Raw genomic sequence first — 21,649 nt, 5'->3', positions numbered from 1 at the left:
CAATGCGTGGTGGAAGCTCATTAAAGAGGGGGCATGGCGGAGTTCCCTAGGGAGCGACTTCCACAGAGTGGGGGCCACCACAGAAAAGGCCCCCTCCCTCGTCCTCACCAGTCTAGCTGTCCTGGCTGATCGGACAGAGAGAAGGCCATGCAAGGCTGATCTTGTTGAGTGGCCTGTCTGATGTTGCTGGAGGCGCTCCTTAAGATAGGCTGGGCTGGAATCATATAGGGTTTTAAAGGTCAAAACCAACACCTTGAATTTGGCCCGGAAAACAGCTGGTAACCAGTGCAACTCCTTCAGCATGGGAGTGATGTGATCATGCCGGCGGCTGCCTTTAATTAGGCGAGCCGCCATGTTCTGTACCAGCTGCAGCTTCCGAACCATCTTCAAGGGTAACCCCACATAGAGCGCATTACAGTAGTCTAGATGAGAGGAGACTAGGGCACGTACTACCGATGGGAGCAGATGGTCAGGAAGGTAGGGGCGCAGCCGCCGTATCAGATAGAGTTGGTACAGCGCTGTCTGCTTACAGCTGACACCTGAGCCTCCATGGACAGCTGGGAGTCTAAAAAGACCCCCAGGCTGCGGACCTGGTCTTTCAAGGGTAGCCGTACCCCGTTCAACACCAGGTCGACATCCCCCAACCTCGTCTTGTCTCCCACCAAAAGTGCCCTGGTCTTGTCAGGGTTCAGCTTCAGCTTATTCCTCCCTATCCAGCCACTCACCGTCTCCAGACATTTGGACAGGGATTCTACAGCCAACCTTGGTGAAGTTTTGAACGAGAGGTAGAGCTGCGTGTCATCCGCATATTGATGACCGCACCCCACACCTCCTGATGATGGCCCCCAGCGGCTTCATATAGATGTTAAATAGCATCGGGGAGAGGCTGGAACCCTGTGGCACCCTACAAGTGAGCGGCCATGGGTCCAAAACCTCCTCTCCCAGTGCTAGTGTCTGGTACCTCCCTGAGAGGAAGGACCAGAACCACTGTAATATGGTGTCTCTAATGCCCAACCCCTCCAGGCGGTCCAGGAGGATACCATGGTCAACGGTATCAAAAGCCACTGAGAGGTCGAGGAGAACAAGGAAGGAGCATTCGCCCCTATCCAGAGCCCTCCTCATATCATCCACCAAGGCGACCAAGGCCGTTTCTGTCCATGCCCAGACCTGAAGCCCGACTGAAATGGATCTAGATAGTCAGCTTCCTCCAAGCGTGCCAGGTGTTCCCCAGCACCTGGCATATAGAGGGATACTGTCCCTGATACTGAAAGTAATATGCAGCCATCCTGACACTGTCAGCCTAGGATCCGTCTACCACCACCTTTGCTACCACCACCCCCATCATGTGGTCCCTGACCCACCACTGCATGCAGTCCTTGGGGGAAAAAATGTTGCCCAGCCCTGTGATAGAATAAGGGGCAGTTCGGTCTTATCCACTCCGCTGGTTGAGTAAGCAAGTTCTTCACACCACATATAGGTGTCCTTCCTTAAGGCGAGGGATTAAATGGCATTTTTCCAGTATGTAATTCTTTAACAGGATGTGTGAAAAATTGCCCATCTTAATAAATTGGCCAAGAGAAGGGGTGGCAGTTTTAAACTTTACGGAGGGATATTTTGGTTAAAGGTTTGAGAATGAAAGAAAAAAAATGCAAACAAGTAGATGGTTGCATTATTACATTAGGAAAGTTAGAGAATCTCCTTCTTTGGAACTAAACTCTCTCAGCCCAATCAGCCCCTCCAGGAAGGGCCGTGGCTCAGTGGGAGAGCCCCAGCCTTAGCACGGAAGGTCCCTGGTTCAATCTCTGGCACCTTCAGGTAGGGCCAGGAAATAATTCTGCCTGAAACACTGGAGAGCCACTTCGGTCAGCGTACTCCAGCTTTCCCCAACCTGGTCCTTTCCAAATGTGTTGGGCCTGCAACTCCCACAATTCCCAGCCATCGTGGCCATTGGCTGAGAATGTTGAGAGCTGCAGTCCAACACACTGGAGGACACCAGGTTGAGGAAGACTGGGGTAGGCAGTACTCAGCTAGATGGGCCCAACTATCGGGCTTAGTATAAAGCATCTTCTGATGCTCATGGGGGTGGATGCAGCCCCCCAAGGAATATTTTCTGGCCCCTACAGCCCTGCTAAAGTTTAGAGCTCAGGAGGTTTCAGGCCCAGTTCAATGCGCTGGCGCTGATCTTTAGAGAGGCAGTGAAGTGTGGTCTTCTGAGCCTGGTACCCTCCAGTGGCCAGGCTGGCTGGGAATTCATGGGAATTGGAGTCCAGTGCTGGGGAACGGTGGTGTAGTGGGTAGAGGGTGTCAGGCTGGGTAGACCTGGGCTCAAATCCCCCATTCATTTGTGAAGCTTGCTGGGTGTCCTTGGGCCAGCCATGCTGAGCCTGACCTCCCCCCGAAGGTGGTTGCAAGCTACCCTGCAAAAGTTGGTCATTTTATTTATTTATTACATTTCTCTACTGCCTCAGTAGCCAAAGCTCCCTGGGCAATTGGGCAAGATACAAATATGTAGAACATATAAATATGTAATAAATAAATAAATAAATAAATAAGTAAGTAAGTGGTGGTTGTGTGCATGTAGGCGGGCGAGTGGGACAGGGACAGGACGACTGTATACGTTGTCTGGAGGTCCTTCGAGGCAGGGTGCAATGAGAATGTTATAAATACATTATTTAAAGCCCATCTCAGAGCCTGCCCCAGTTGGACTGTTCCCCTCCCTTGCAGCATGTGGCAGGTGAAGACTTGAGCAGCGGTTTTTGGTGGAAAGGGGGGATATACATCAAATCGATCGATCAGTAGAACACGGCCATCTCAGAGCCTGCCCCAGCTGCATTCCTCTCCCCCTCACAGGGCCGTGACTGCCAGCTGCCCTCTGGGAAGGCTCCTCATGCGTTGTTTTATGTTAATAATGTTTTCTGCGACTTTTAAATATATCTTTATGTTACTTATAAGACATCTTGGAAGGGTTTGTATCTTGAAAGACAGGATAGAAATAATTGTAATAAATAACTACATGGAAAGCCCTTCAGGGTGTGAGTGCCGGAAAAAGTGCAGAAAAGGGCAACTGAAATGGTCAAGGGGCTGGAGCATCTCCCCTATGAGAGAAGGTTACAACAGCTGGGATTGTTTAGCTTGGAAAAAAGGAGGGTTAGGGGAGACATACGTTCCATGGGGTTTTCCTGGCAAGAATACTGGAGTGGGTTGCCATTTCCTTCTCCAGTGGACCACATTTTGTCAGAACTCTCTGCCATGACCTGTCCGTCTTGGGTGGCCCTGCACGGCATAGCTTATGGCTTCACTGAGTTACGCAAGCCCCTTCGCCACAACAAGGCAGTGATCCATGAAGGGGAACGTATGAAGACCTACAACGGTTCTATGAAGACCTACAACACCTTCTAGAACTAACACCAAAAAAAGATGTCCTCTTCATCATAGGGGATTGGAATGCTAAAGTAGGAAGTCAAGAAATCACCAGGATAACAGGCAGGCATGGCCTTGGTGTACAAAACGAAGCAGGACAAAAGCTAATAGAGTTTTGCCAAGAGAACATGCGGATCATAGCAAACACTCTTTTCCAACAGCACAAGAGGCGACTCTACACATGGACATCACCAGATGGTCAATATCGAAATCAGATTGATTATGTCCTTTGCAGCCAAAGATGGAGAAGTTCCATACAGTCAGTAAAAACAAGACCTGGAGCTGACTGTGGCTCAGATCATGAGCTGCTTCTTGCAAAATTTCAGCTTAAATTGAAGAACGTCGGGAAAACCACTAAACCATTCAGGTATGACCTAAATCATATCCCTTATGAATATACAGTGGAGGTGAGGAATAGATTTCAGGGATTAGACCTGATAGACAGAGTGCCTGAGGAACTATGGACGGAGGTCCGTAACATTGTTCAGGAGGCAGCAACTCAATCCATCCCAAAGAAAAAGAAATGCAAGAAAGCAAAGTGGCTGTCTGATGAGGCTTTACAAGTAGCTCACGAAAGAAGGGAAGTGAAAAGCAAGGGAGAAAGGGGAAGATATACCCAACTGAATGCAGAGTTCCAGAGAATAGCAAGGAGAGACAAGAAGGCCTTCTTCAATGAACAATGCAAAGAAATCGAGGAAAACAACAGAATGGGAAAGACTAGAGATCTCTTCAAGAAAATTGGAGATCTCAAGGGAACGTTTTGTGCAAAGATGGGCATGATAAAGGACAAAGAAGGCAGGGACCTAACAGAAGCAGATGAGATTAAGAAGAGGTGGCAAGAATACACAGAAGAACTATACAGGAAAGATCTGAATGTCCCTGATAGCCATGATAATGCGGTCACTGAACTTGAGCCGGACATCCTCGAGAGTGAAGTCAAGTGGGCCTTAGGAAGCATTAGTAACAACAAAGCTAGCGGAGATGACAGTATTCCAGCTGAGCTATTTAAAATCCTAAAAGATGATGCTGTTAAAGTGCTGCATTCAATATGCCAACAAATCTGGAACACTCAACGGTGGCCACAAGACTGGAAAAAGTCAGTTTACATTCCAGTTCCAAAGAAGGGAACGCCAAAGAGTGTTCAAACTACCGCACAATTGCGCTCATTTCACATGCCAGCAAGGTGATACTCAAAATTCTACAAGCTAGGCTTCAGCAATATGCGAACCGAGAACTACCGGAAGTACAAGCTGGGTTTCGAAGAGGCAGAGGAACTAGAGATCAAATTGCCAACATTCGCTGGATCATGGAGAAAGCAAGAGAATTCCAGAAAAACGTCTATTTCTGCTTCATTGACTACGCTAAAGCCTTTGATTGTGTGGATCACAACAAACTGTGGCAAATTCTTAAAGTGATGGGAGTACCAGACCACCTTACCTGTCTCCTGAGAAACCTGTACGAGGGTCAAGAAGCAACAGTAAGAACCAGAGATGGAACAACCGATTGGTTCAAAATTGGGAAAGGAGTACAACAAGGCTGCATATTGTCACCCTGCTTATTTAACTTATATGCAGAGTACATCATGAGAAATGCCGGGTTGGATGAATCAGAGGTTGGAATTCAGATTGCTGGGAGAATTATCAACAACCTCCGATATGCAGACGATACCACCCTAATGGCAGAAAGCGAAGAGGATCTCAAGAGCCTCTTGTTGAGGGTGAAAGAGGAGAGTGCAAAAGCTGGTTTGAAACTCAACATTACAAAAACTAAGATCATGGCATCTGGCCCTATCACTTCCTGGCATATAGAAGGGGAAGAAATGGAAGCAGTGACAGATTTTACTTTCTTGGGCTCCAAGATCACCGCAGACGGTGACTGTAGCCATGAAATTAAAAGACACTTGCTCCTTGGGAGGAAAGCTATGGCAAACCTAGACAGCATAGTAAGAAGCAGAGACATCACCTTGCCGACAAAGGTCCGTCTAATCAAAGCTATGGTTTTCCCAGTAGTAATGTATGGCTGTGAGAGCTGGACTATAAGGAAGGCTGAGTGCCGAAGAATTGATGCTTTCGAACTGTGGTGCTGGGGAAGACCTGGACTGCAAGGAGGTCAAATCAGTCCATCCTAAAGGAAATCAACCCTGAGTGCTCATTGGAAGGACAGATACTGAAGCTGAAGCTCCAATATTTTGGCCACCTAATGCGAAGAGAAAACTCCCTGGAAAAGACCCTGATGCTGGGAAAGACTGAAGGCAAAAGGAGAAGGGGATGGCAGAGGATGAGATGGCTAGATAGCATCACTGATGCAATGAATATGAACTTGAGCACACTCTGGGAGAGAGTGCAGGACAGGAAGGCCTGGCATGCTATGGTCCACGGGGTCACGAAGAGTCGGACACGACTGAACGACTGAACAACAACAACAAACGGGAGACATGACAGAGGTCTACAAAATCATGCCTGGTGTGGAGAATGTGGATAGGGGGACATTTTTCTCCTTCTCTCAAAAGACTAGAACCCAGGGTCATCCCATGAAACTGATTGCTGGGAGATTCAGGACAGATAAAAGGAAGTTCTTCTTCACACAGCGCAGAGTTAAGCTATGGAATTCGCTACCCCAGGATGTAGTGATGGCCACCAATTTGGATGGCTTTAAGAGGGGGTTGGACAAATTCCTGGAGGAAAAGACTATTAATGGCTACTAGCCTTGGTGGCTATGTGCTACTTCCAGTATCAGAGGCAGTGAGCCTATGTACACCAGTTGCTGGGGAACATGGGTGTGTGTGTGGGGGGGTGCTGCTGTTGCGCTCTTGTCCTGCTTGTGTCTTCCTGGTCGACAGCTGGATGGCCACTTTGGGAACAGAATGCTGGACTAGATGGACCCTTCTTATGTTCTTTTGTTCTTGCCTGTCAGACAGAGAGCTTGTGCCTGCATGCTGCTGTCTTAACGCCAGAGATATTCCCTGGCAGCGAAGAGCAGGTGGACACGCGCAGCCCTCCGTCTTGGATAGAATTTGGCAGGACGGGTGATGGTGGATCCTTCTGACCTTCCCATATTTTCCTGGCAGGGTAGGACGAAGGAGCAGAAATAATCTGTCGTACTCTAGCAATGTTGCTGCCGTAAGCCTGGAGAGCTGAAGAGACATGAGCAGTCTTGTGAACTCATGAGGAGGGAGAACGATGGTGCATCCTGGCTGTGCCGCCAGTGTGTAATGCACTGTTCGGCATCACCACCAGATTCCTCGGGCAGCTGCATTGGGCCTGTTCTGCTTGGGCCCCACCTGCCCATTCCCCCTGCCCACGCCTTGCTTTTTACCTTGCAGCTGGATTGTACCTTTTGTTCATCATTTCTGTCCCAGAACGATGCAACATCCGAGCATTGTGGTACATTTAAAATGGCGGACCGCTCCCAACTGCTCACCACGCATGGCAGGGGTGCTGTTGCCTGCCACCATTGGTAAGGCTGTCTAGTGGGGGCCGCTGATGGTGAGGGGGGGGGACTGCAGGCCTTGGGGAGCACCCACCACCCAGCACTTCCCCTCCCTCCCTTGAAGCCACAGCTAGGGTTGCCCTCTTTCTCACCAGTGTTGAATGCGCAGATGTAACCCTGCTCCCCTTCACACATTAATTGACCTCGTGAGGGCTACGGTGTGATGACCCCTGTAGCAGTCAAGAGGGTAAGTTGTGAGCTGGGATGTCTGTTGCCCAATTCTCACCCCAGCCAAAAATTCTCTTCCTTCCCCTTTAGAGTCCCGGGGTTTCTGTCTTTGGCACTTCACAGAATATGACGATTCTGAATCCGACTTGCAAATATGCCCACAGCAATGAGTAGCCGTTGAAAGGTGTTTAGTAGCCCACTTTTTCACAGATGCTTACATTAATCCTTTGGCCTTGAAGAAAAAATGGAAAAGCAGGGGATGGGGGGAAGCACCACATTGCTTCCCATTTCCAAAAACCCCTCTGGAGATTTTTCCTCCTTTGCAGAGGTGACTAGACTAGCGACTTTTCTCAAGGCTGCTCTGAATTAGACCAGAATTGGTGTCTGTAATCTGGAAGACAGCATTCTTCTGAGTTTCTGTGCAAGGGCATTTGTGTGTGTGTGTGAGGGGAGCTGAAGAGAGCAGTGGTGAGAGACAGTAGGGTGTAGCAGCTAGAGTTCTGCCCTGTGACTGAGGAGACCTGATCCCTGTTCAACTGTGAAAATCACTGGGTGACTTTGAGCTAGTCATGCTGTCTCAGCCTAACCTGATGTCAGGGTGGAAACTGAGCCAGTAGAACCCCAGAGCAGTTCTGATTCTGAGGAGGAACAGCAATCCGTGGGAGAGGAGCCAGCTCATCCCTCACAGGCACAGCAGCTGGCAGAGATTCCTCCTGCCAACATTCCTGGGATAGATAGTGACCCTGGCAGCGAGAGAGTGTGGGAGGGGGGCTCGCTGGATGCTCGACGCTGACACTGGGAGCGACGACAGCTGGAGGGCGCAGAAAGGAGGTGTGGCGCTTGTTTGGCGCGCAAGCAACGGTCGCGTCCCGAGGACCCAAGGGAAAGAGGGAGGAACTCTCCCTAGCCCATAAGTTCTGGGTCTTCCCGTGATTCTCCTTCAAACGGGGACCAACTGCCTAACTTGGAGCATAGGCTACTCTGCTGTTCCTTGCTTAGTCGCTGGTGATTAGCATCTGAAAGAGTCATTAAGTTGTAAAAGGATTAAAGCCTTGAAAAGAATCCTTTTGTCTGTGCCTTGAGTTAGCTATTGGAGTAGACTGACAGAGGCAGCTAGGGCGCTCTTGACACCTACCTCGCAGGGCTGTTGTGAGAGAAAAAATGGACAGTGGGGGGGAACCTCTGTGTACCTCCCTGAGCCACCTTGAGGAAGGGCATGATAAAAAATACAATATAGAAACAACGTGCATTTAATAAATAAAACAAGTCTCTGCTCCCACCACTAACCGACATCCTTAAATTTGGAGGATTTAGGTCAAAACTCTACAGCTTCTAGAAACTCTAGGAACTCTGGGGGAAAGCGACCATGTTATACTTGAGTTCTTGGTTCTAAAGGAAGCAAAATCCGAGTGTAGCCAAACACGTACCCTGGATTTTAGGAAAGCCGATTTTAATAAACTCAGAACAATGATCAGTAAGGTCCCATGGCAAGTGACTCTAAGGAGAAAAGGAGTCCAAGATGGCCGGGCGTTTTTAAAAGAGGAAATTCTCAAGGCACAATTACAAACAATTCCAAGAAGAAAAAAAGATGGAAGACAACAGAAGAAGCCAATGTGGCTTCACACAAAGCTTGGAAATGACCTGAAAACAAAAAAGCAAACATATAGGAAGTGGAGAGAAGGCCAAGCAACAACGGAAGAGTACAGGCAGGTAGCACAGAATTGCAGGGATGGCGTCAGGAAGGCTAAAGCTGAGAACGAGCTGAGGTTAGCGAGGGAGGCTAAAAGCAACCAAAAGGCTTTCTTCAGATACATGCATACTAAAAGACAAAGGAAAGAAATGGTGGTTCACTGTTAAATAAGGATGGCAACATGATAACAGATGACAAAGAAAAGGCAGAAGTGCTCAATTCCTACTTTGGCTCAGTCTTCTCCCAAAAGAGTGTCTATGGCCTCCCTGGCAAAGGCGAAGTACAGGCTGAAGGGGCAGGATTGCAGCTTGAGATTGATAGGCAAATGGTCAAGGAACTCCTAATGACTTTGAATGAGTTCAAATCTCCAGGGCCAGATGAATTGCATCCTAGAGTAATAAAGGAACTGGCAGAAGAACTTTCAGAACCGCTGTCTATTCTCTTTGAGAAATCATGGAGGATGAGGGAAGTGCCAGATGACTGGAGGAGGGCTAATGTTGTCCCTATCTTCAAAAAGGGTAAAAGGAGGAACCTGGGAACTACAGACCAGTCAGTCTGACATCAATCGCTGTGGAAATTCTGGAGCGGATGATAAAGCAATCCATCTATAAGTACCTTGAAAACAATGCAGTGATGATTTGAAGCCAACATGGATTTGTCAAGAACAAATCCTGCCAGATGAATCTGATCTCATCTTTTGATCAAGTAACCTCCCTTGTGGACTGTGGGAATGCTGTGGACATCATATACCTCGACTTCAGCCAAGCTTTTGACAAAGTGCCCCATGATGTCCTGATGAGCAAACTAGCTCAAAGTGGGTTAGATGAAACAACTCTCAGATGGATCCACAGATGGCTACAGAATCAGACTTGAAGCGTGCTTATCAGTGGGATCTTCTCCAACTGGGGAGAGGTAATGAGCGGGGTACCGCAGGGCTCAGTCCTGGGCCCAGTGCTCTTCATCATTTTTATGAATGACTTGGAGGAGGAGGTGCAGGGGAAGCTGATCAAATTTGCAGATGACACAAAATTGGGTGGGATAGCTAATACCTTGGAAGACAGAAACAAAATTCAAAGTGATCTTGATAGACTGGAGCGCTGGGCAGAAAACAACAGAATGACATTGAATAGGGATAAATGCCAAGTTCTGCACCTAGGAAAAAGAAACCAAATGTACAGTTACAAGATGGACGATACGTGGCTCAACCACACTACAAGCGAGAAGGATCTTGGAATTGTTGTCGATCAGAAGCTGAATATGAGCCAACCATGTGACGTGGCTGCAAAAAAGGCAAATGCTCTTTTGGGCTGCATTACTAGAAGCATAGCTTCCAAATCCCGGGAAGTACTAGTTCCCCTGTACTCAGCACTGGTTAGGCCTCATCTGGAGTACTGTGTCCATATCCGGGCACCACACTTTAAGAAGGATGCAGACAAGCTGGAGAGGGTTCAGAGGAGGGCAACAAAGATGATCAGGGGACTGGAAACAAAGCCCTGTGAAGAGAGACTGAAAGAACTGGGCATGTTTAGCCTTGAGAAGAGAAGACTGAGGGGAGATATGATAGCGCTCTTCAAGTCCTTGAAAGGTTGTCCCAGAGAGGAAGGGCAGGATCTCTTCTCGATCCTCCCAGAATGCAGGACATAGAAAAACGGGCTCAAGTCACAGGAAGCCAGATTCCAGCTGAACAACAGGAAAAACTTTGTGACTGTTAGAGCAATACGACAACGGAACCAATGACCCAGGGAGGTGGTGGGCTCTCCCACAAGGGAGGCATTCAAGATGAAGCTGGACAGCCATCTGTCGGGGATGCTCTGACTTGGATTCCTGCATTGAGCAGGGGGTTGGACTTGATGGTCTTATAGGCCCCTTCCAGCCCTACTATTCTATGATTCTAGATGGTGACTGCCACCCCCACCCCCCCACCCGAAGTCTGCAGAATTATGTTATATCACGACATAATGTCATTCAGGGCGCCACTATGAAATGTGAGCGCCACCATTTTGCTTTCACTGGAATCTCCCCTGGAACGATGCTACACTGGGAAGCCAGGAGGAGTGATGGTGAATTCTCCCCTCGTCCCTCCCCAAATTGTTGAAGTCTCCACTTTCACGCCCTGCTAATGGGGCCACAGAATTATTTGGGAATTGTGGCCCATCACTAACCAGTCCCTGCTGGGAAAGCAGATCCAGGGTCTTCGCATACAATCAACGTCTCCCGAACTTTCTGTATTTACATCCCTCATCTATTCCCTCATATAAATATGGTGGGCCGTACCCAGTACTGCCACTGCGCTCCCATTCATTCTCTTGCACTAGCAGAACCTGCCACTAGTGCCACGGGGAGTTATTAGCGCTTTCACAACTAAGCCCGAAATGACCAGAAGCACATTTCCAGATTGGGACAGGTAGCTGAGCTCCTTTCTGTGAGCTCTGTTGACTTGTCCCATTCCAGAAACAAGCATTTCCACGAGTTTCTGGTTGCTTTAAGAACCACTAGCTCCCCGTTGCGCTGGCAGTGCAATACCGCTCACAAGTAAAATGTCTTCACTTTTTCTTTAGTCTCGTAAAGTCGTATTTAATCACTATGGGGCATTTGAGGTGCTATTCCTGTGCGATCCCTTGACAATCTTCAGAAGCAGCCTGATCTGCCTTACAAATGTAAACCCTTTTCAAACCAAAGAATGCTTTTGGTGGAGATTCCTCAGGATGTAACACACGGCTGGCTTCATCCCAAGCAACCAAGAGACGGTGAAAGTTCTTTGCTTCCAGTGCTTGTGAAGCAGTAAGATGGGGGGCTCCGACTTTTGGGGGTCTATAGGCACATTTAGAATTTTCAGTGTGTTGTGGGTGCTTTTGCAAAATGGCTGCCATGGGATGTGGGCCTGCCCATTCGAAAAATGGCTCCCTGGTGGGCACGGTCGGTCACAAAACGCTCGTTTCTCAGAAGGCAAAATGGTGAGGGTAAAAGACAAGTAACTTGTCCAAGGCCAAAGTGGGGTCTGAGCTCCAGAACAAATGTCACAGCACACTAGCACAGCCTTCCCCAACCTGGTACCCTCCAGATGTTTTGGACTACAACTCCCAGCATTCCTGACCATTGCCTGTGCTGGCTAGGCATGACGGGAGCTGAAGTCTTAAACATCTGGATGGCACCATGAAGGGAAAGGCTGCATTCGTGGCTCCCTCGCAGCGCTCAGTTTGGGAATGGCTCTGCTGTCAAGGATGTGTAAGGTGGCCTCGGGGCCAAATTAGTCGTGATGTTGTTGGCCACATCCGTATCCCTTGCGTGGGTGATTTTTAAAAGAATTAATAGCTGCCCCACATGTGGGTGGGGGAGCCAAATTGGAACTCTGCCAATGGGGGGAGGAGGTGGTAACCTCTGCTCCCACTAAATCTCTTCCTCCCCTGATGGTTATTTGCAGTCGCACCAGTGGGAGCTTTCTTCCCCCTCCACCCCCATGTTATGGACCTGATCCAGCTTGGGCTGCTGTGTGTCAGCTCTTCGTTACAAAAAAACGGCAAGACAGCTACGCAAAGGTTAAGGATGTGGATAAGGTCAAGTATAGTGCTATTCAGTGGAGATTGGTGGCTCCAATGTCTGTGGGGCTGTGAATCCACTCCAGGTTTCAGTCAGAACTAGTCAGACCTCTAAAGGAGCTGTCCAAGGTGCGCACCTTGGAGAGCTCCTTTAGAGTTCTGACTGAAACTCAGAGTGGATTCACTGTCCCACAGACATCAGAGCCACCAGCCCCCACTGGTTCTGCCCTGGGTTACCCTGCCTGATTTTGGGGTAGCCTAACCAGCCTGCACTGGTTCTGCCCCAACCTGATTTTTGCTGGGATCCTTGGAAACTGATGTAAAAGCACCTCTGTACATGTACAGAGTCCGATCTCTCTCTCTCTGTCTGTCTCTGTCTCTCTCTCTCTGTTTGTACTCTGACAAAAAATATTTTCATTTCTCCATGCATATTCCAATTGAAAAACAGAGTCTAAAGTTCAAATTAAGGCACGCTTTAAAAAGAAAACTTGTGAAAAGTGCTGAAATCAGCCCCGTCCTGTGGGGTGGGTGTACAAGCAGGAAGGTGCATTTTGCTGGTGCTGTCGTTATGGGTTTCAGGGTACGGGTGTGGGGGGCAGGAAGGACATTGAAGGTGGATTCTATTTTTTCATTTGGGGCGGGGGGGCAGCGTTGTTGGAGAAGAAGATATATTTTCTTGTTATCTGTGTTTGCAGGCTTTCTGGCACGCATGCCGCAGGAATCTTTGCTGTGGGGATGTTTTCGTTTTCTCGCCTAACATGGCAGTGGTCCATCACGGCGGAGGTTTTCAGCTTAAACAATCTGTTCGTGGGGCTGCTGATGGGTCTCTCCGTGCGCTTTGAGGAGGCAACGACCGCGAAGGAGAGATCAAAGGTAGCCCACTCGGGATCAAAAAGCATCACTACGTCTTTCCCTTCCCCACATTAATCGAGGCCACCTGAGCCTGTAGGACTTGGGAACAAACTACACACGATGGCTTAAGACATCTGTGTCCTTAAACCTGGGATCTGGCCTAGTAGGAACATGAAAACTTCCATATACCCAGTGGAGGCTGGTGGCTCTGATGTCAGTGGGATGGTGAATCTGCTCCGGGTTTCAGTCAGAACCAGTCAGAAGTCTGAGGAGCTTCCACAACTTGGATAGCTCCTTTAGAGCTCTGGCTGGTTCTGATTGAAACCCGGAGTGGATTCACTGCCCCACTGACATCAGAGCCACCAGCCTCCACTGCATATACCAGAGCCCAGCATTGGCTGCTGTCACGAGAGGTAACTCTCCAGGGTGACAGGCAGAGAAGGGTCTTTTCCCATCACCTGCCATTGTGATTGTTTTCACTGGAGTAGGCAGGGATTGAACCTGTAGCCTTCTGCCTGCAAAGCACAGGCCTTGCTCCAGAGCTGTGGTCTTTCTCCTTTTACAATTACATAGAAAGTGGGGGAGAGGAATTTATTTATTTAATTTGTATCCCATCTTTTTGCCAACAGATGGTGCTCGAGGTGGCTAACAATAAAATCCAGATTAAAAACAAAAAATCTTAATTAAGGTATAACATAAAAGCAAATTAAAAACACAATGGAAAACACAACCATGATTTTTTAAAACGGGGAACTCGTGTGTGTGTGTGTGTGTGTGTGTGAGAGAGAGAGAGAGAAGGGATGCAGAAGTTTCCCCCTGCCAGCAGTTTACCTCCCTGCAATCTGTCCCTTGGCATTGCTTTTTCCATCAGCTGGTCTCCAGAATACCAGGAATGAGCCCAGCTGTGGGGAAAGCACTTAAGGACATTTGGGATGGTGGAGAAATGTGTTCAGTTTGCATTCGAACCAAACTGAAACTCCGTTACCCCTTGAAAGTCACACTTTTCCGAATTTTGCAGTGCAGTTCTCCAATGAAAAAATCCGTACCAAAATGTATATGTTAGGGGAAATGACGTTCAGAAATGCATTGTGTGAAGAACATTGCTTGCAAAAATAATACATATGCTAGGCAGAAATGCAGCCCCAAATGCATGCCTTAGGAGAAATGTGCCCAGAAATGCTTATGAATTTTCATGCGAACTTTGAAAAAATTCTCACAGTTTGAGATGAACCGAATCTAAGATTAGAAAAATGAGAAATGGAGAGAAGCTGACATTGACAGCTTTGTCCATCCCTAGCAAGACGTAATGTGAGCCCTGATGCTTCAGGGCAAATGGCGCGCGTAGTCCAGCATTCTCTTCCGCACAGTGGTCAGCCAGATGCCTCTGGGAAGCAGGGCACGCAAGCGACCAGCCTCTCTCCGGCCATCCCATGCAGGCTCCACCATAATGGATGGAATCTGCAGACCAGGACTCATTTGTTTTCAGGGCTAGATCTTCTGGGAGCCTGCAGTTCCCTGGTGAGCCAATGGCTGTTAATGGTTTCCTAATGATGTTTTCCGCTCTTTCCATCCTTGGTGCAGCCGTGACTGGGAACGGAACCCAGGACCTCTCATATCCAAAGCGCAAGTCACATCCCTGAACAAACTTCTCTTGGGAGAATGTTCCCACATTTGTTTGTTTGATTTATACTCGGCCATTTTCATTGGATTCCCGGGGCAGCTTATTAAAAAGTTACAACAAATTACAATGAAACAAATTAAAGTACAAAGATTAGAGCATCACAGCATATAAGGGCAGTACAAAAGCAGTCAGCAGAAAGAAAAACGAAACGCCAATCACAGAGCAATGTACAGAGGATTAAAAAAGAAGAAGAAGAAGCCTGGGGAAATAGAAAGTTTTCTGGTGCCAAAATGACACCAGGGTAGACACCAGACAAGCCTCCAAAGCATTGGTGCCATGACAGAGAAGGCCCTTTTCCCTTGACAAGTGGGTGGGGGAACACAGGACAGGGCCTCCAATGCTGACCTCGGTGTTCATACAGGCTTCTATGGGAAGAGATGGTTCTTAAGGCATCTTAATTTTTTTAAAAAACTGATTTCTGGACAGATTTTGTGTGTGGAGTCCTGTGAGTCAGAGAACGGGGCCAGAGGCAGTCGAGTAATTTTTGGGTGGGTCTAGTTTAATTTACTTTAATTTACAGTGCATCCCACACATATTTACTGTGTGAGTAAGTATATGTTTACTGCCTGATAGTTGGATCTTACTGTGTTCTATGGGGCTTACTCCCAAGTAAGTGTATATGTACTGTTAGTTGGTTATGTACTTGCCTCATTTCTGTCAAGACAATCAAAGCAGCTTATATTTTGAGAAAATCCACCAAAATAGACAAATAAGTTAAAGCAATAAATCCATTACACAGAATAAAAACACCAGCAATTAGAATATGTTAAGAAGACAGAAGCATCAAACCAGAAATGCCACCAGATAGTAGATAATGCTATAAAAACTGATTGGAATAAAAAAAAAGTCTTTAGTGACTGTTAAAAGAGGGGAGATGTAGGAGCTTGGTGTATCTTCACCAAAAATGAGCTCCTCAGTCTTGGGGTCACCAGCAAGGAGGCTCTGTCTCTCATACCTGCCTCGTTGGGAGTGGAGCCCATTGCACAGTTTGTGTATTCACCTCCTGAAGGTGTACTGCAGGGATGTTGAACCTCTTTCAGGCTGAAGGCTGAATTCCGTTTCATAGAAGTTCTCGAGGGCTTCATTCCAGTGGCAAGTGGGGCAAAAGGCATGGGGCAGTTCATTGGGGGAAGCTCTGCTCTGTGTTCCTTGTATGCGCCTTTTCAGACCATCATATCTCAGTTTGTTAAACTGAGATTCGCACAAGCCTTTTGTTTGCACACTAGCCAATTTGCTTCTCCCTTTGTGCAAGCTGCAATTAAACCAAGAAGCCTCTAATTAACCATAGTTTCTCATTTTGTTTGAACAGGGAACATATGGTTACCAATCCGAACAAGCTATGGTTCGGAACAAGCCACGATATTAAACCAACTTCAAACCCTGGTTTAGTATGCTTTTTAAAGGTTACATAGTTTGTATTCTAATTCTTTAAATTCTTAGTATTAAAATACGTATTCTGCTGTAGGCGAGTTCCCGGTAGCCTGTGATTGATTGAGAGATATTAATATCGAGATAAATAAGTAAATGGTCTGTTGCTTCTCGGCTCCCACACAACTTTTCAGCTTCGGTTCCCAGGCCGCCAACCAAGAGTTGTGTGAATGACCTCACAGGACTGTCATGAGCATTTAAAAGCCAGTTTAAAATGCCGTTATTGGAAGTTCATTTCCCCTCCTCTTTGCAGGTCTGTGAAGCAGGTGCTTTGTGCTGTGGACTGAGTCTGTGTAACCAGCACACCATTGTCATCTACGTGCTCTGCATTGCACTGTGGGTTTCATCACGCTTGTTCAGGGAGAGGGTGAGTATCTTCGAGTGCTGGGCGGAAAGGGAAACCGACGGCCGAGAGAGTCCAGAGCAGTGAGCAGTGGGGCAGTGAATCGGCTCCGGGTTTCAGTCAGAACTGTAACGGAGCTCTCCAAAGTGCAAGCACCAGCCTCCACCACCAGTCTCGAATGGATACGATCTAGAGTGAGTGACTTGGTTTGCATTAAGGTGGAGTTAAGACAGCAACAACAACGGGAGCCACTGAAATTCGTGTGCTCCTTATTTCTTTTCACTCTTAAGAACCCACCCAAAATTTAGCAGAGGGTCACCATCTGGAGCAGATTTGGAGGGCTCACGGGGGACACAGAGGGGTGGAGAGGAGAAGGACGCCCCGTCCGGCAAGTGGCACGCTTCTGCTGGCGGAGTGACGGTCCTGCATCATAGAATCATAGAATAGTGTCAGGAGCGCCCTGGCGGCCTCTGTCAGTCTACTCCAATAGCTAACTCAAGGCACAGACAAAAGGATTCTTTTCAAGGCTTTAATCCTTTTACAACTTAATGACTCTTTCAGATGCTATATCACCAGCGACTAAGCAAGGAACAGCAGAGTAGCCTATGCTCCAGGTTAGGCAGTTGGTCCCCGTTTGAAGGAGAATCACAGGAAGACCCTGAACTTATGGGCTAGGGAGAGTTCCTCTCTCTTTCTTTGGGTCCTCGGGACGCGACCGTTGCTTGCGTGCCAAACAAGTGCTACGCCTCCTTTCCACGCCCTCCAGCTGTTGTCGCTGTCGGCGTTGAGTGTCCAGAAAGCCCTCCTCCCGCACTCTCTTGTTGCCAGGGTCACTATCTATCCCAGGAATGCTGGCAGGAGAATCTCTGCCAGCTGCTGTGCCTGTGAGAGATGAGCGCGCTCCTCTCCCAAGGATTGCTGTTCCTCCTCAGAATCAGAACTGCTCTGGGGCTCTATCGGCTCAGTTTCCAGCCTGACAGAATAGTAGGGTTGGAAGGGGGCTACAAGGCCATCGAGTCCAACCCCCTGCTCATTGCAGGAATCCAAGTCAGAGCATCCATGACAGGTGGCTGTCCAGCCTCGACTTGAATGCCTCCAGGGTGGCAGAGCCCACCACCTCCCTAGGTCATTGGTTCCATTGTTGTATTGCTCTAACAGTCAGGAAGCTTTTCCTGATGTTCAGCCGGGATCTGGCTTCCTGTCACTTGAGCCCATGATTCCGTGTCCTGCACTCTTGGAGGATCGAGAAGAGATCCTGGCCTTCCTCTCTGTGACAACCTTTCAAGTACTTGAAGATCTACGCCCCGGTCTCTGCTGCAGCCCCTGGCCACCCCGGTGCTTTATTACGATTGCTCTTCATCACTGCTATAGCACTTCCAGTTTTGCTGCTCTCTTTTGAGATTGCCCTTGCAACAGCCCTGTTTGGCAAGGTCGCCCTTGCTCCTGTTTTACAAATGTTCTACAGATGTTGCTCCTCTTTTCCAAATTCCCTCAGTGGCCAGTGTGGCCACTGAGGGAATGTGGCCAGTGATCCCACGTGCAGGTCCAGATCTAAGCGCTTTTTTATTTCCTGCATCACTTGTGCCTGTGAGGGACTGTCTGTTTCCCTGTCCTCCCTCCACCTACCCTGAAGCAGTTCAGAGGCTGCTTCGCATGTTCCCCAAAATGTTGAGGGGCACCTTGCCCGATAGCGCCAGACACTAATTCCGGAAAGCCTGTTGTACATACGGAGATTGTGATGTCTTTATTTATTGTTAGCATTTATTTACCACCTTATCTGCTAAACAGCCTTTAAGGCAGTGTATAGCAATGTAAAACAATAACAGCATAAAAACATGAACATTACAAATGGTAAAATATTGAAACAATGTAGCTCTTCTTGTGTTAGGGCCAAATGTTCTTTTGAGAGGGGCCAACTGGGCCCCCTTTCCACAGTGCTCTCCAGATATGATGGCATTCCTGGTGCACCAAAGCTGATCAGTCCACTTCCTTGATGGACTGTAGTTTCTGTATGATTCCCCGCTTAACTACCTGGCCACGTCAGGGCAACTGCGAGAGACTAATACACGATGCGGGAAAAGGGTGAGGGGAGACATGATAGAGGTGTACAAAATTATGCCTGGTGTGGAGAATGTGGATAGGGAAACATTTTTCTCCCTCTCTCAAAAGACTAGAACCCAGTGGGGTCATCTTATGAAGCTGATTGGTGGGAGATTCCGGACAGATATAAGGAAGGACTTCTTGTTGTTCAGTCGTTCAGTCGTGTCCGACTCTTCGTGACCCCATGGACCATAGCACGCCAGGCCTTCCTGTCCTGCGCTCTCTCCCGGAGTGTGCTCAAGTTCATATTCATTGCATCGGTGATGCTATCTAGCCATCTCATCCTCTGCCGTCCCCTTCTCCTTTTGCCTTCAGTCTTTCCCAGCATCAGGGTCTTTTCCAGAGAGTTTTCTCTTCGCATTAGGTGGCCAAAATATTGGAGCTTCAGCTTCAGTATCTGTCCTTCCAATGAGCACTCAGGGTTGATTTCCTTTAGGATGGACTGATTGGACCTCCTTGCAGTCCAGGGGAGTCGTAAGAGTCTTCTCCAGCACCACAGTTCGAAAGCATCAATTCTTCGGCGCTCAGCCTTCCTTATAGTCCAGCTCTCACAGCCATACATTACTACTGGGAAATCCATAGCCTTGATTAGATGGACCTTTGTCGGCAAGGTGATGTCTCTGCTTCTTACTATGCTGTCTAGGTTTGCCATAGCTTTCCTCCCAAGGAGCAAGTGTCTTTTAATTTCATGGCTACAGTCACCGTCTGCGGTGATCTTGGAGCCCAAGAAAGTAAAATCTGTCACTGCTTCCATTTCTTCCCCTTCTATATGCCAGGAAGTGATGGGGCCAGATGCCATGATCTTCGTTTTTGTAATGTTGAGTTTCAAACCAGCTTTTGCACTCTCCTCTTTCACCCTCAACAAGAGGCTCTTGAGATCCTCTTCACTTTCTGCCATTAGGGTGGTATCGTCTGCATATCGGAGGTTGTTGATAATTTTCCCGGCAATCTTAATTCCGACCTCTGATTCATCCAACCCGGCATTTCTCATGATGTACTCTGCATATAAGTTAAATAAGCAGGGTGACAATATGCAGCCTTGTTGTACTCCTTTCCCAATTTTGAACCACTCGGTTGTTCCATGTCTGGTTCTTACTGTTGCTTCTTGACCCTTGTACAGGTTTCTCAGGAGACAGGTAAGGTGGTCTGGTACTCCCATCACTTTAAGAATTTGCCACAGTTTGTTGTGATCCACACAATCAAAGGCTTTAGCGTAGTCAATGAAGCAGAAATAGACGTTTTTCTGGAATTCTCTTGCTTTCTCCATGATCCAGCGAATGTTGGAGATTTGATCTCTAGTTCCTCTGCCTCTTCGAAACCCAGCTTGTACTTCCGGTAGTTCTCGGTTGGCATACTGCTGAAGCCTAGCTTGTAAGATTTTGAGCATCACCTTGCTGGCATGTGATATGAGTGCAATTGTGCGGTAGTTTGAACACTCTTTGGCGTTGCCCTTCTTTGGAATTGGAATCTAAACTGACCTTTTCCAGTCTTGCGGCCACTGTTGAGTGTTCCAAATTTGTTGGCATATTGAATGCAGCACTTGAACAGCATCATCTTTTAGGATTTTAAATAGCTCAGCTGGAAGACTGTCATCTCCCCTAGCTTTGTTGTTACTAATGCTTCCTAAGGCCCACTTGACTTCACTGTCTAGGATGTCCGGCTCAAGTTCAGTGACCACACTATCATGGCTATCAGGGACATTCAGATCTTTCCTGTATAGTTCTTCTGTGTATTCTTGCCACCTCTTCTTAATCTCATCTGCTTCTGTTAGGTCCCTGCCTTCTTTGTCCTTTATCATGCCCATCTTTGCACAAAACGTTCCCTTGAGATCTCCAGTTTTCTTGAAGAGATCTCTAGTCTTTCCCATTCTGTTGTTTTCCTCGATTTCTTTGCATTGTTCATTGAAGAAGGCCTTCTTGTATCTCCTTGCTATTCTCTGGAACTCTGCATTCAGTTGGATATATCTTCCCCTTTCTCCTTTGCTTTTCGCTTCCCTTCTTTTGTGAGCTACTTGTAAAGCCTCATCAGACAGCCACTTGGCTTTCTTGCATTTCTTTTTCTTTGGGATGGATTTCGTTGCTGCCTCCTGAACAGTGTTACGGACCTCCATCCATAGTTCCTCAGGCACTCTGTCTATCAGGTCTAAACCCTTAAATCTATTCCTCACCTCCACTGTGTATTCATAAGGGATATGATTTAGGTCATACCTGAATGGTTTAGTGGTTTTCCCGACGTTCTTCAATTTAAGCCGAAATTTTGCAAGAAGCAGCTCATGATCTGAGCCACAGTCAGCTCCAGGTCTTGTTTTTACTGACTGTATAGAGCTTCTCCATCTTTGGCTGCAAAGGACATAATCAATCTGATTTCGATATTGACCATCTGGTGATGTCCATGTGTAGAGTTGTCTCTTGTGCTGTTGGAAAAGAGTGTTTGCTATGATCAGCGTGTTCTCTTGGCAAAACTCTATTAGCTTTTGTCCCGCTTCATTTTGTACACCAAGGCCATGCCTGCCTGTTATCCCGGTGATTTCTTGACTTCCTACTTTAGCATTCCAATCCCCTATGATGAAGAGGACATCTTTGTTTGGTGTTAGTTCTAGAAGGTGTTGTAGGTCTTCATAGAACCGATCAACCTTAGCTTCTTCGGCCTCAGTGGTTGGGGCATAGACTTGAATTACTGTGATGTTGAATGGTTTGCCTTGGATTTGTACTGAGATCATTCTATCATTTTTAAGATTGTGCCCCAGTACTGCTTTTCCCACCCTTTTGTTGACTATGAGTGCTACTCCATTTCTTCTAAGGGATTCTTGCCCACAATAGTAGATATGATGGTCACCTGAATTAAATTTGCCCATGCCTGTCCATTTTAGTTCGCTGATTCCCAAGATGTCGATGTTCAGTTTTGCCATCTCATGTTTTGCCATCCAGCTTACCTTGATTCAT

At 47.6% G+C, this 21,649-nt stretch overlaps 1 protein-coding gene across 6 annotated transcripts in view; it reads left to right on the top strand.

The window, feature by feature from the left end:
- The window catches only part of TMEM260 (transmembrane protein 260), an 81,734-nt gene that overhangs the window by 31,834 nt on the left and 28,251 nt on the right, over window positions 1-21,649 (top strand). For 5 of the 6 annotated variants that reach the window (XR_014787944.1, XM_084835515.1, XM_084835534.1 and 2 more), the window contains exons 4-5: window positions 12,999-13,176; window positions 16,518-16,631. Coding sequence is in view for 4 of the 6 variants with exons in the window: in XM_084835515.1 (XP_084691641.1) it covers window positions 12,999-13,176; window positions 16,518-16,631 (292 nt within the window). In the remaining 2 variants the exon portion in view is untranslated. The remainder of the gene's footprint in view (window positions 1-12,998; window positions 13,177-16,517; window positions 16,632-21,649) is intronic. The other variant, XM_084835556.1, reaches the window with a different exon arrangement.

Source organism: Heloderma suspectum, chromosome 1 (genome assembly GCF_057233095.1).
Source record: "Heloderma suspectum isolate Gila_16-S chromosome 1, 16-S_ref, whole genome shotgun sequence".
Lineage (NCBI taxonomy): Eukaryota > Metazoa > Chordata > Lepidosauria > Squamata > Helodermatidae > Heloderma > Heloderma suspectum.
This window is presented reverse-complemented; position numbering and strand designations above follow the sequence as displayed.